At 32.4% G+C, this 15,173-nt stretch overlaps 2 protein-coding genes across 2 annotated transcripts; one reads left to right on the plus strand and one right to left on the minus strand.

Annotated features, from left to right (window-relative positions):
- The first annotated feature begins 53 nt into the window (after window positions 1-53).
- LOC106134996 (cysteine sulfinic acid decarboxylase) lies at window positions 54-4,390 on the plus strand. The gene is made up of 4 exons (XM_013335156.2): window positions 54-317; window positions 624-917; window positions 2,979-3,346; window positions 3,562-4,390. Exons 1-4 carry the CDS (start codon window positions 54-56, stop codon window positions 4,163-4,165), a joined length of 1,530 nt encoding a protein of 509 aa, XP_013190610.1. The 3' UTR covers window positions 4,166-4,390.
- Window positions 4,391-5,678: 1,288 nt separating this feature from the next.
- Window positions 5,679-14,878, minus strand: LOC106135149 (multiple C2 and transmembrane domain-containing protein). The gene is made up of 14 exons (XM_013335369.2): window positions 14,392-14,878; window positions 13,522-13,717; window positions 12,402-12,550; window positions 11,862-12,020; window positions 10,868-11,060; window positions 10,096-10,271; window positions 9,455-9,659; window positions 9,037-9,182; window positions 8,550-8,701; window positions 8,407-8,459; window positions 7,974-8,080; window positions 7,511-7,620; window positions 6,934-7,031; window positions 5,679-6,354 (listed from the first exon to the last, which is right to left on the minus strand). Exons 1-14 carry the CDS (start codon window positions 14,811-14,813, stop codon window positions 6,286-6,288), a joined length of 2,235 nt encoding a protein of 744 aa, XP_013190823.1. The 5' UTR covers window positions 14,814-14,878; the 3' UTR covers window positions 5,679-6,285.
- Window positions 14,879-15,173: the final 295 nt, after the last annotated feature.

The raw sequence follows: 15,173 nt of genomic DNA on the forward strand, positions 1-15,173 counted from the left end.
ACGAGAGCGCCAATGAAATTTATTTAAAAAAAAGTTTAAATAAAAAAGTCCAAATGCCAGCTGATTCAGACCTTATTTTGTCCGTCAACGAAGAAGTCGACAAAGACCTCTTTAAAACGTTGCCGGAGAGAAAAAAGCATGAGGATTTCATCAGGCGGGCAGTGGACTTGTTGGTCGAAAGAGTTGTGTTTGGAAGATCGGCGCGGTCCTCAAAGGTGGTGGAATGGGCATCGCCGGAAGACATCAAAACTGCTATTGATTTGAAGCCCAGAAGAGAGCCGGTTTCTCATGATGAACTGTTGAAACTAATGGCTGATGTAAGTTTAGTCAAATATATTTTGCTACAAGGCCGAACGTTGTTCGTAACGGTGTTTTATTAGAATATTAATTTAATCGCACCTGCTAAAATAAAACAAGGAAGGAAGGCGGTACCGTAATGTAAAATGATAAATATAGAATAATTCATTGAAAGGTTCAAAAAGGTGAAACACTTTAGGTGTCCACAAAGAAGATCTCAACATGTTTATCGTGAATTTTGCATGGAGTAAAGGCAATCTGAAATAATTGACAATTAATATGTTCTATATTTTTTATCTATTTAATCACATCTTTATCACTTCCAGGTTACACGATACTCCGTGAACACAGGACACCCATACTTCGTCAACCAATTATTTTCTTCGGTCGACCCATACGGCTTGGTTGGTCAATGGTTGACGGACGCACTTAACCCTAGTGTTTACACCTATGAAGTAGCACCCGTGTTCATTCTTATGGAAGAAGATGTTCTCAAAGAGATGAGGACTATAGTCGGCTGGCCTGATGGCCAAGGCGACGGCATTTTTTGCCCAGGCGGTTCTCTAGCTAATGGCTACGCTATTAGCTGCGCTCGGTTCTACTATTATCCTGAAATTAAGGTCAGTGTTTACATTATTATCAAAGTGCAAAATTATGTCATTAAATTACTTGAGCAATTCAATCTCAATTCTAATTATAGAAATAAAAAATAGCTATTTAATGAATCGGTTTAAATCTTGGTTAAATATTTTAACCTTAGAAATATATTTTTTGTATCATGAACCAATATTCATGATACGAGTTGAATATAAAAGAGAAATGTGAGAGGCGCCGCGTTTTGGACAAAACTTATAAAATAGAATTAAATTTATATATATATATATATACAAATTTAATAAATTTAAAATTTTCGAGACGTATTCTATTTGTTACGTTTTGTAAGTATCATAATAAAAAGAAAAAAAAACTTGGTTCATAGGTCAAATTAAAAACTTTCATAGTGTACATTTTTTAGCGCATTTATTGCAAATATATTTCTTGGGAAAAACCGTATATGAAAAACATCATTCATATATAAGGATAAAATATTACTCGTATTAGTAGGAAATACGGTGTGCGAGCGCCTTAACCCCGTTCCGGCAATCATTACTCGAATCGCGTGTTTTTGACGCGGTCAAACCTTGCAGCCCGATGCAATTACCTTTATATCTCAGAACCCAGTTAATGTGGATTATGTTTCCGGAAATTGCACATCTTAGTGCACTTACAATGCACTTAGTAAACAAGAATTAAGTTGACATTATATGAAATCAAAAATGTTTGACGATTATTGAAATGTTCAAATGGAGGGGTTTCTAAGCCAGGTACCTTAGGTTCTTTGTGCCTACTTGTATCCGATAAGTATCATATAAAGCAGAATCTTATGACCCGACTCTTTGGCATTTTGCAAAAAAAACTTTATTATTACGTTAACACCGCTTCAGTGCACATCCGACACCACATACAACGTGTAAGTCGTGTTGTATGATGATGATACAAGTTCATTGTGGTTTCACACCTCTTTTTTTAAATGTGACCCCAACTATTTAGATTTCAATGATAAAATTATCATATTTGTTACCGTTTAAATCTAAATTTATTATAGTCATTTGCCGAGTTGAATTGACCTTGACCTAAAAAGAAAAACTAAATAAGATGAATTATAAATATGACTTAAGGTCAAATTGTTGCTAGATTACTAATTTACCTATTTTTATTTATATATTTATGTACACCAAGAAAAAAGACAAGTAGCGCTTAGACTAAGGAGAAACTTTGTACGTGGACACTTTTTATTTGTAAAGAAATAAATTTCCTATTCGAATTAGAAATTACTGGTTAAAGTTACTATGCTCTATATGGTACTTGAGCATGCAACCTCCAGAGATTTCTCCTAGGTTACATACGATGCGGTATTCGATATAATATCGCTTTGTTTTATTGTCGTTCTCTTGGTGCTTGCGTTACTCCCAGACGCGTCCTTTCCCTCTGTAGTGAAGCGCGGGGTCCACTTCTGACTGCGATCCTGAATGAGTTAATCCAGGTTTTTAAGCGACTCCTGTTTGACACTTCCATCGAATCAGGGGAACCTAACCCAAAAATTAATCAACGCCAAGATTAATTGTTAATGTAATCGAGCTAATGCATTTCTTTGTGAAAACGCAGTTAGTTATTCAACACAATAATTAAACTTGCAATGAATTACGTGACAGTAATTATTACGGGAATCGGCTACAATTACCAAGTTATAATTTGTAACCCAATTAATGGTTTAAAATGCTACGAGGTCTTTCATCAAGGTCCAATGCAATTAGTTCGTTGACTTTATACCAAATGCGAAATTTTAGATCGCATTTATTTTTAATTATATTTATTATTTTGGTTTTTGTTTGTTTAGGTTTTAGGTGCAAATTCATTCAGGATATGTATTTGTTTTTCCCAATTTTGTTTTATATAAGTGTGTACATTTTTTTATATAAGTGTTTATGTACAATGTACCATGGTACAGTGAATGCAGAATCTAAGATAAAATTTTAATTTTTATAAGAATAAACAAAAATATTATGACATAAGACTAAGAGCGGTGTTGGTTGTATTGTATGTTGGTATTGGTTGCTTGATTCCATTCATTTTTGTTGCAGACCAAAGGTGTATATGCAGTGCCTAGACTGGTCCTATTTACATCAGAACTCGCCCATTATTCCACCAGAAAAATGGCTGCTTTCATGGGCATCGGTGACGATAACTGCATTCAAGTAAAAACTGACAAAAACGGGAAAATGGACGTGGATGATTTAGAATTTAAAATAAACGAGGCAATAGAAGATGGTGCTACGCCATTTTTAGTCACGGCTACGGCGGGGACGACTGTGTATGGTGCTTTTGATCCTTTGGTCGCCATTGCAGGCTTGTGTCAGAAGTATAATTTGTGGTTCCACGTGGACGCGGCTTGGGGAGGTGGAGCCCTGATGTCGAGGAAACACAGGCATCTCTTGAATGGAATAGAAATGTATGTATATAAAATAATATAAAATAAATATAAGAACTTATATTTATATAAAAGGAAAAAAGTATTATAATAAAAATTTCTTTTAAAAAGTACCTATAGGTCGAATACTGACGCTATATTAAATTATCAAATTTATATCCAATATTTTTTGAAGAACCTAAACCCAAAGGTCAAATAATTAACCAATTTGTTTCTACAATTGAATTACGTTTCAGGGCCGACTCGGTGGTGTGGAACCCTCACAAGCTCTTGGCAGCTCCGCAACAATGCTCGACCTTCCTAATTAGACACAAGAACATCCTCAAACAGGGACACTCGTCCGACGCCAAGTACCTCTTCCAGAAAGACAAATTTTACGACACTTCGCTCGACACCGGCGACAAACACATACAGTGCGGTCGCCGAGCCGACGTACTCAAATTCTGGTTCATGTGGAAAGCCAAAGGGACGGAAGGCTTTGAAAAACATATTGACACACTATTCGATAACGCCAAATTCTTCTTGGAACACATCCGACAACGCGAGGGATTCAAGTTAGTTATCAACGAACCCGAATGCACCAATATCATGTTCTGGTATGTTCCAAATTGTCTGCGCGGACTTGAAAATGAACCAGACTATAGAGAAAGGCTGGACAAGGTAGCGCCGAAAATAAAAGAAAAAATGATAAAGGAAGGAAGTATGATGGTCACGTACCAACCGCAAGGTGACCTACCAAATTTCTTCCGCATCGTGTTCCAAAATTCAGCTTTAGAACACAAGGATATGGTCTACTTTGCCAATGAACTTGAAAGGCTCGGAAAAAACATTAAAGTTTAAACACATTACGCGAAATGTACAAATATTACATCATTAGCCTGTGATTATATTTTTAATTAATTTATACTTCTTGAGGTTTACCTGTGACATTGTGCTGGAGTATTTTAGGTTTATTAATACTTAGGTTATTAAGAGTATGAGTATTTTAAATACATTCACTTACTTGGAAAACCCTATCTAAAAAATATTTAAAATATTCCTGTGTATTTCACTTTAGTGAGATAATTATTGTAACACTAGGTAACTAGAGTATACTGACTGAATTTTTTTTTTAATTATTCTATGCGATATGTTCAAATAAAAAATTTAAGCATTTGGAAATGAAATTGTAAACGAACGAATTTGTTATGGAAGATTTTTTAATTTAAGCAATTATTTTATTATATTGAATAATTACGTAATATTATAGTATTAAAATAAGAATAATCTGTGAATCTAGTTTCTATAGTTACCATTATTGAATGCCCTGTTCTATAGGGGAAAATATTAGGAACTTTTAAATTCAAAATGTTTCGTAAAGAGCATTCCACGACCATTTCCCTTATTCACGAACGTTGACTAGGTATATGTCTTATCATATCTCTCTTTCTATCATTATGGAAAACCAAAAAGATAGAATGAGAGAATAGATAACAAAAGTGCCTTATCAAGTTTCGTGAAAAGACTTCTACTCCCTCTGTACTACAATATTATTCGAATACCTACATAAAATACGATGCGTTAAGTATTACCGATGTATTTTAGTAGGTAATTATTTTAATAAAGATGTACCTGATATAAGTTGAAATTTTGTTTTGTTTAATCGAAGAATTTTGTACCAGCAAAAGATTCATGTTATATTTGACATTTTCCTTACGTAGTTTCAAAGATATGTTTTCTTCTAAAATAATTGCAGAAAATATTCCCGGAATACAAGAAGGGACTTCTGTAGAAGACTATGATTATTTTATACATTTTTTCCGAAAGTCTTGATCTATTTACTATTGAAGTGAAAAAACATGATGGTATTACGACAAAGTAAAAAGCTATTTCAAATTTAATTTCCGTCAACTTATCGAGGCCAATTAAATCTGGATTAAATATTAATGTTATAATTTGTTATCAGAGTAGCCACGTTAAATTATCTACTACCGTGTCCATTTAAATTAAATTTGACCATGAAACACTGTTATTGTATGTGTAAATGTATCTTTCACATAAATAAGTGAATGTTCCTTCCTTCCGCACAGGAAATAAGCACAATATACTATATTTTAAAGCACCTTTATATTTTTTTTATTATTTCAATAAGCATTGACAAGTAAAAGTTCAAAAATACATAGGTATAAACCATTAGGGCCTCCGGATCTGCTAGAAATCTCTATTTAGCCTTAAACATTATGTCGTATCCGTTCTATGGGTGTATCGTTAAAAAGCACAATTTTTATTTTATATATGAAAATTTATGCCTGGAGCTAACTGTACGTGTTTAACTACGAAAAAACACAAGAAATAAAAAAATCAATAAAATGCATTTAACATTAACAGCACCGTTTATTTCAGATATTGTTCACAATCTGAATTCATCAGTTTATTTGCTTTTCACTTTCCACTTCTCTGAGGAAATAATTTTCGAAAATCTCTTCATCATTCTTAAAACAGGAAAAATACTTTGTTAGAACGAATCAGTAAAATATGAGCTAATTTACTTCAGATTAAGTCATTATATGTGTTTACACGACATACATCAAACTACTTAGCACATACATATAAGTACAAAAAAAATATTTCTACTAGATTTATACAAACGATAACTTACGTACGTAAGCATGAACAAATTTTCATAAACCGTAAGCATGAACAAATTTTCATGAGATTTAGTACACAGATAGATGAATAAGTCGACTATGTACAATAAAGTTTAAGTAACACATGTATCAAACTAACTTTGGGGCTAGCTTAATATGTGTAATTTTGCCTTAAATATGTTTTATTTATATTTTAAAAGAATAATTGCTTAGAAACTAATGTAGGTATATAAAGCTGCTTACTTAAGTGTTTCAGATCACGATAATAACTACAAGCTAATTCTAATTTACAGTAAAAAACTAAATACTTATGTATATCTAATAAAAAAGTGATCAATTCTGTACTATGTGCTCCTTTCGATCTTTGTCGGTCGCCTCCATTGCCAGTATTTCATGATCATTCTGTAACAAATCCATACGAATTTAGGAAAAAAAGTAAATGTTGTTGTAATATTCATTAAAACATATAATCACGTCTATATCCCTTGCGGGTTAGACCGAACTATCAGTCTTGAAAAGACAGACAGGCCACGTTCAGCTGTTTGGCTTAATGAATTAAGATTCGTGTAGTGACAGGTTGCTAGTGGCCTAAAAGGAGAATTCCCAGTTTTTAAGTCTATCCCTTAGTCGCCTTTTACGACATCCATGGGAAAGAGATGGAGTGGTCATATTCTTTTTTCTATTGGGGCCAGGAACCACACGGTACTATTTTATATGTAAATTATATCATTTTCATTGCTGTTTTAACTTTTAATATGAAAAGCGACTGTTTCTGACCTCTATAACCCAAAGCCTACAGCATTGAGCTAATCTTACTGTTGGTTTATTGTTCACTAAGATATGTAGACTAAGAGTGTCTTTTTCTACTTAGCCGAAGAACGCATGTTTAATTATATTTAGCGCGTTTGTGCGGATTGATAAAATTTATGAACAATCGTTTTTATTCGGAATCCCTTTTAATATTTATAAGACTTCTCTTACCAAATCCTCATCGTCTGGCACTCGGGAGATCAAATCCATCACTTCACTGTGAGGCACTCTGTCTGGTTTGATAATCTTCCTTACATACTTTTTGATAGCTGAAATTGATAATAATAATGTATTTCATTAGATGTAAAATATCATGAAAATTGTATTAAATAGGGTTTAACCAGGCGTACAATAAAAATCTAAAAAATATTTTAAGATTTTAAGGTAATAATAATAAACACGGTTTAGTGAACCAGTTACGCATCCAGAAATTCGTAGTATGTTAAGCTATCATTATTTTATGGCGATTAAACGAGGCGAAGAGCTAGCAACCTGTTCCTTATTTGAATCTGAATTCTATGCTATCATTAAGCCAAACAGCTGAACGTGGCCTATCAATCTTGTCAAGATTGTTGGCTCTGTCGTCCCCGCAAGGTATATAGGCGCGATTATATGTATGTTAAACGTATTATGCCTTATCATCGTGCAATTATTGATTTCAAAGTTATTCAAATTATTCCAATTTACGGTAACCGGTGTACGATTTAATAGGTTTCATATTTCATAGTATTATGAGATTTCTACTTACCCCATCCCATTAAAATATATCTGACCGGAATTATGTATACAAAGGTTGATATGGCAATTAGAAAAAATATGGATAACAAACTCAAATAAGGTACTGTGAAGTTACACAAGCTGCAAATAGAAAAAATATATATCAGTTTAATATAACTAAACATCCTTAAATATTGAACAGATTTGGATAATATAACTTCAACGACATAAGAATGATTCTTGACAGTATACTTGAAATAATGTAGTAAGAAGTATAGTGTGTCCTTCTTTCTCCTGGCGTTATTCAAGTATACATCCTCCCCTTTTTGGATCACAGTAACCACACTCCCCCAACCGCGTTAAAGTTTTTAAGTATTTTTTCTTTGACTATTAAAAAAATTATTATCTGAGGAACTTTTTATACTCTTTCTCACTTAGTACTTATGAACACATGAACAAAAAAGTTTAATCTATGTTGATGGATAAGTACTCACTTTTTAACACGTTCTCCAAATGAAGCAAGTTTGCCTATAAAATTCTGAACGGTGTAGATTAACTCTTGTAAATTATTTATTTTTTGTCTAAACGTTGTTCTTCCCTCCTAAAAAATTTAAATAGAAGTTAAAAAGAATCACAAATATATTTCTACTTTAAAAAAAACAGTGTTGTCATAATTTAGCCCGCGCTGGGAATAAAACTAATGACCTTTCGGATATTCTGTACAATGTAGATATTTTTACATATAAATCTATCAAGCATAGTTCCCATACTGAAGCCATTTGGTAGAAAAGGATTTATAAAAATATCCACGCTGTCAAAATCACATGCAAAAGCTACAATAATTATTATAATAAGAACAGATGTAATATATATATAATCGGTAGTTAAAATAGAATAATGTTCAGTTCATGAAAGGTGGTAAAATACCTTGTCTAATACTTCTTCTGTTTCTGATTTACCATGGATAAGGTAAGACTTCCCTGTAACGAAATAATTTAAAATAAAAAAAAGATTTTCTCAATTTTTATGATATTTATGCTACTGGGAGATTGAAATCGAACAGAACTTACAGTTAACAATAAAGTATCTCGGCGGTCTGTACCAAACGAATGGTATCAAAAATAGTAAAGGCACCATCCATGGGCTAAAGAACCAAATGAACAACAACCAAACTATCAGTCCAATGCTGTTCCATTTCCTAGATTCCCATTCAAAGCACGCTCTGAAAATATTAGGAGCAAATTAAATTCAATATTCCTAGAATTTTAATTTTGTCCCAAAAAATATTTTGTGAAATTTCAATAAATTCACAAGTTAATAAAAAAACTATGGAAGGATAGGTTCACGAAGCTTCTATTTAAGAACTCTTTGTTAAAACATGTTTTTTTTGTAAAGATAAAATTATCTCTTGGAGAGTTTGTTTTTGTTGAATCGTCTTATAGAAAATTTAAGGGTTCTTGAAGTTGTTTATCGGTCTGGCTCGATGTGTCTAATACTATTTAGCTGTATGTTAAATCTTGGTTAATATCTAATCAAATTCTGCGTAAATAAACTTACTTAAGTTGCTTTAAAAAGTTCATTGTCCATAAAACCACAACTTTCGCCCTGGCTATATGTTTGAAAAATAATTTCCTGTCAAATTTCATTTCAGTTTCTAGGAAATCAATTTCTTTAGGTTTTATCACGCGGGCAGAAGCTTTAACCTGTAAAAAATAAAACGTGCAGAGATCAGAAATGCTCGAAACCAAATATTAAATTTAGAAGACATCTTTTTTTTTTTGATGTGTGTAAAACTCAATCTAAAGAAAGGTTTATAAGCTTGGGTATATTTTTTATAAGATCAAATACTCTTTATCTAAATCTCAATTTCATCATCATTCAGCTTAGCGAACGAGTCCTCAAGACTCAAGATTCTGTTTACTATAAGGGCATTAATTTATACTTCATTTGAATAGAAAATACAATGTAAACTTACTATATTCCAAGAAATTATCATTTCTAAAAGAATTTTAGGATTATTTCCTTTGGCTCGTTCTCTCAATGTATCATCTTTAAGTGGATACCAAACTTTAGCACCATTATTTATATTGAGTAAAGGGATGACTACTCGGCCAACATTATCATCTTTTCTTTCATCTTTAACAAACACTTCCAGCACTGATGTTATATCTGAAACGTCACTGAAAAAATATTTCATATTTATGTATTAGTATGTTTTAATCTTTAATCTTTTGTTGGCTTAAAAAAGGTCCTCCATGAAATAGATAGAAACCTATTTCATGATTTTTTTGATTTAATTGATACCGTCATCACTCGGACAAAAAGCAATACGAATTTACGGAAAAGAAATCATTTTTATTTGCATTTCAAAGGCAATCATCAGAACGAAGTAAAATCCTTGTCTACTTGTTTACTAGTAAAGAGATTGAGTTGTTTGCTCTTCTTAATGAAAGTGATTAAGGCCTAGCAAGTTGTCACTATCAGAATCTCAACTCCAACATTAAGCCAGCTGACCGTGGTCTTTGACAGTTAGAGATAGTGAGAGATCCTTTCGGGATGAATAGGTGAAACGAGCCTTATGTTGTATTCAACATAATTCATAGCAAACATACTTACAAAGTAAATAATTTCATCCAATTAGGATCATTAGTTTTGTATTCCGTGTGCGTATGTCTTGTTTCGTTGATCAATTTTAATGAGCAGTAGCAGTCTGAAGCTGCCAAACCCTGGGCTCCGTAAACTATGACGGACAGACGACCAACTTTATTGAAATCATTTAGATTATAAAATACCTGAAATTATAAATAAATAAATGTATAGTGCACAAATCACACAGATTGATTTAGGCCCAAAGTAAGTCATAAGACTTGTATTGTGGGATATTAATCAGTATAATACTATAAAAATAGGAATCTTTAAGCTCAATCTGCTTCTTGAGAGATAAAGGTGTGATATGTGTATGTGTGAGATAATGTGTGTAAATGATGACGTCAAAGATAAAGGTGTGGCACGTAAAAGTGATGTATTTACTTTTACAGTTCACTCAGTCGTGTTTAAAAAAAATTATGATTCGATACTCATCCCAATCCCAACTAATATTATAAATACGAAAGTAAGTTTATTTGTTTGTTGTCTCTTCACGCGTTAACTACTAAACCAATTTTCTTGAAATGAGTCAGGAGAAGGACATACCATACTTTTTATCCAGGTAAAAACTAAAGTTCCCGTGGGATTTGCAAAAAACCTGTGTTCTTTTGTAGGTTGTGCTTTATTCGTTGCTTTTTATAGGTGACACTGAATTTGTTGATTTATTGTAAGTAGCACTAAATATGCGGGAGCGAATCTGCGGGTAAACGCTAGTTATAATAAATTATTGATTTTTACTTACAAAATTTCTTCTTTCTGATGCCGCTCTATTTCGAGTTTCGTTATAATTATCGATGTCTACAAGAAGATCGTCATATGAACTTCCTGTAATAGTGAGCAGTAAAAATATTTCAGCGTTTGGCATAGAACCGTCTATGGGTATTTTCATGGCATGAGTTTTTTCCTTTTGTAGCTCTAATAAATCTATAGTGTGTCTGAAATATATAAAAAGAAATGGGATATTTTTAAATTTAATGATAATACTCGTAGGTAAGCGCCGCTTTTTTTTTTAAACCGTCGTTAGATTAAATAAAACCATTGTTTTAAACTTTGAGCGAATTATACTTTATTAATACGTATGTAGCAAATATGCATATTGGATGTTTATTAAAATAATATGACCACCAATACAAGCGATCTCACTGCTCATATTAGTATGTACTTAATGCCAGTATGACCACTAAGAAACGGTGCTAATAACTGCATTGTAGAACGTTTTTTTAAGTGCAATTAAGAGTTTAAAAACAACATACATACATACATATAATCACGGCTTTATCCGTTGCGTGGTAGATAGAGCTAACAGTCCCAAAGGCCACGTTCAGCTGTTTGGCTTAATGATAGAATTGAGATTTAAGGTGATTAATATCGACAGGTTGCCATGACCTAAAAAAAGAATCCCAAGTTTATAAGCCTATCTCTTAGTCGCCTTTTATGACATCACTACATAGTATAAAACAAAGTCGCTATTTTAGTCTCTTTGTCTGTATGCTTAAATATTTAAAATTACGCAACGGATTTTGATGCGTTTTTTTTGTAACAGGTAGAGTGATTCAAGAGGAAGGTTTTTATGTATAATTTTTTCCGAATTTTGCACCCGTGCGAAGCCGGGGCGGGTCGCTAGTTATCAATAAAACCATGAAGAGATGATGTTTTTTTAAATTAAAAAAGGTCTGTGCGTGATCAAGGAAAAGTAGAAGTAATAAAAATTATCGAAAGATGAAGTTATTACATACTTGCCAATAGTTATATCTTTTCTTTCCGTGTCACACAGAGACAGTTCAAGCAGATTGCTATTTTCGTCATATATGTTCAGGTTGAAAATTTCTTGCCACTTTGCGCTCGATGATACTACATTTTTAATAACCTTCGACTTACACTTTTCTAAACCCAATCTGCAAAAAATATGGATGTATCTTTTATGTACTGTGCGACTACTTATATCACAGGAACGCGGAAAATAGGAATTTCATACACGTTTAAAATTATATTCTTACTGGCGGTTGGAAGTAAAATTTTAGTCAATTAATGATTTTGTGACCATTCTCTAATATAATAATCAAGCTGTTAAGAATGTTTTCAGAAAGTCATAAAGCAACGAGATACAGGAGTATCTCGTCTTCGAGTATGAGAGGACTCATACTCGTATTTGTCAGTAGAATTCTCAGCTCAGTTTGAATGTAGGGGATTACTTTTCATTATTCGATTCTGGTCTTCGTCATCGTGAACTTTCGCGCCTATCGATATAAATCCAATATAATAAAACTCTAATTTACTTGAAACGGCATTGCAAGTTCCTTTGCTTTTCTTCGTTTGTATCAGCATCCAATCCTGTGACTTCAATGAGAGCAATTGTGACTGTGCCCAACTTAAACCTCTTGTCTTTTAGCCGGAGATCCGACTTTGTGGAGGAACTGAAAATTAACTATAGATATCTTGGTTATTTATTTAATAATTAGCCAGGTTTATTTTATGGAGGACTAGGAGACTATTTAGGAGATGGCTTAAAGTTGTATTAACCTCTTCGTGATCACAACAAAGAAAATGATTTTGATCACCCAGGCGATTTCAGGTCACAAAAATGTTGAATTTTTTACCCAGATTTTTCACCTTGGTGATCAAAGACTTTGTTGTTTCTCGATTACATTATTTTTTTACTACAATGCTTAGTGAAAAAGGTTTGCATGTTAAGTACATATAATATTTATGGTCTTCACTTAGGTTTCTTTTAAAGAAATCGCACTATTCAACCATTAGATTTTAACTTTATTACAAAAGGATCTTAACAATATCCGTTATAAGAGTGCATAAATTTGCGTTAGAATATTTAAAACCTATCTTTGTGTTAGTTGTTAAAACTTGCCTATTTTTACTCGTAAGGAAATTCATTCTGCCTTATAATTTGAATTTAATAATTACCAATACTTACATGAACATTGACCAAGTATGAATTCTAATTGGTAAAGTGAGGTTAACCAGATGGTTAGAAATCAAAGCTATACTGAAATACACATTGATATACCATTCTTTGAACATTAAAAATCATATTAATAATCTTACGATAAATGTCGTTGATTAAGCTTCCCTGTATTTATAAAGAATGTAATACCAGTAAAGAGGGGAATAATATAAACACTAATATCAAATGCAGGGCTCTGCAGAGGCGAAGTACCGATTCTAATGTACCAACTTAAATTGTTTCTAAGCTTCCTTTTCCGATATTTTTCCGTTTTTCGATTAAAAGTATATCGAACCATTTAGGATTTCAGGGATTTTATCCAAATACATCCAAATACAAGGATTACGGAATAGGTATTTTGACACATAACGTCAGATTACTTCAAGTAAATAAATTTGACGTGAGGTTTTAAAACTCGTTCAAAATTATAAAATTACCTTTTCAACCTTATCCACTTTTATCCCGGTATCAGGCGTTTCCTTTTTCTTATTCTTCAAATTCTTCTCCTTACTCTCGCGGCGTTTTTCTCTTACAGCTGATATTCGCGAACCAATTTTATCCCTTATAGATATCTTAGGTGTTGGTGGCGGTGAGCATGAACTTTCATCCCACTTCTTTTCTGGCTCGTTTAATCTGTGAAAATTAATGTTTGGCCTGATTAAGAAGATAATAATTCTATATTAATACATAATTATTTTTTCCTTAACATTGTAAATTACTTATTATCTAACGTTATCGTATTAAAACTTTTATTATTGTTTATTTTGTATTTTCTTTTCTATTCAAAATTATGTTACTAACTGCCGTGTGGTTCCCGGCACCAATACAAAAAAGAATAGGACCACTCCATCTCTTTCCCATGGATGTCGTAAAAGGTGACTAAGGGAGAGGCTTACATACTTGGGATTCTTTTTTAGGCGATGGGCTAGCAACCTGTCACTATTTGAATCTCAATTCTATCTTAAAGCCAAACAGCTGAACGTGGCCTATCAGTCTTTACAAGACTGTTGGCTCTGTCTACCCCGCAAGAGATATAGACGTGATTATATGTATGTTACTAAAATTTTTCAAGTTGAATTGCTCTCCAAATTTCTTTTGTACGAGTATTATCGTTTGCTTCGGAAGGTTTTCGGAAAAATATCTGACAAACAAAAAAACCCTAAGAACATTACATGCTCCAAAATTATTATTAGATGCTTCAAAAAAGACGTACTATAAGACGAATTATTTAATTATTTTTACAGTTCACAAGAATTTGAATTTTGATCGTTATAAGAAAATGCATGATGCAACAAAAGTATACTTACGATTCATTACTTACTACTGTCCAATCATTAAATGAAAAATGGTCATATTCATTATTTTCTGAAGTCGCTGATTTATGCACTTCAGATACATTTAATTCATACTCAGGAACACTTACTTCTTCGTAGTTAATATCGGTGTATATTATTTCACGTTTATTAATATCTTCGACTATAACCGAGTGCATTAAAGGATAATTTCTACTTTCATTCTCATTAAAGACATCCTTAACACTAAGATCATTGGTACTTGCATATTTAAGATTTTCTTGATATAAATGATCATCACTGAGTATTGTCAAAGAGTCAACCGACTTAGACTTCTCAAGTTTTTTCTGCATTTCATTATATTTGTTTTGTATTCTCTCATGAAGTTTAGCGAAATGTTTGGTTTTCGCTCCATTGAAATATTTTTCACTTGCCATTGTATCGGCTTACAAGATTATGAGATAGGTTAAACATGAACACATTATGACACTCTTTTATCGTATGACTGCGAAAACTAGCAAAGGTAGTGGCTTGTATCATATCTTATCAGCTAGCCGGTTATTGATTAGTTTGCGGATATTACCCACACTTATATTATTTCATATTATGACATATTGGATTTGTTTGTTAGTAATGTTTATTTTAACCTTGGTTAAATAATTACAAGACGTAACAATAACGACATTTTTATATGTGTGTAATAATTTGATTGCTAGGGAACTTTTGGAGTCAATGATTACGAATGAATGAAAATCAACATTATGTGTTGATTTTTGTTAAAACATACATGTTAATTA

Source organism: Amyelois transitella, chromosome 11 (genome assembly GCF_032362555.1).
Source record: "Amyelois transitella isolate CPQ chromosome 11, ilAmyTran1.1, whole genome shotgun sequence".
In the NCBI taxonomy this organism is placed as follows: Eukaryota; Metazoa; Arthropoda; class Insecta; order Lepidoptera; family Pyralidae; genus Amyelois; species Amyelois transitella.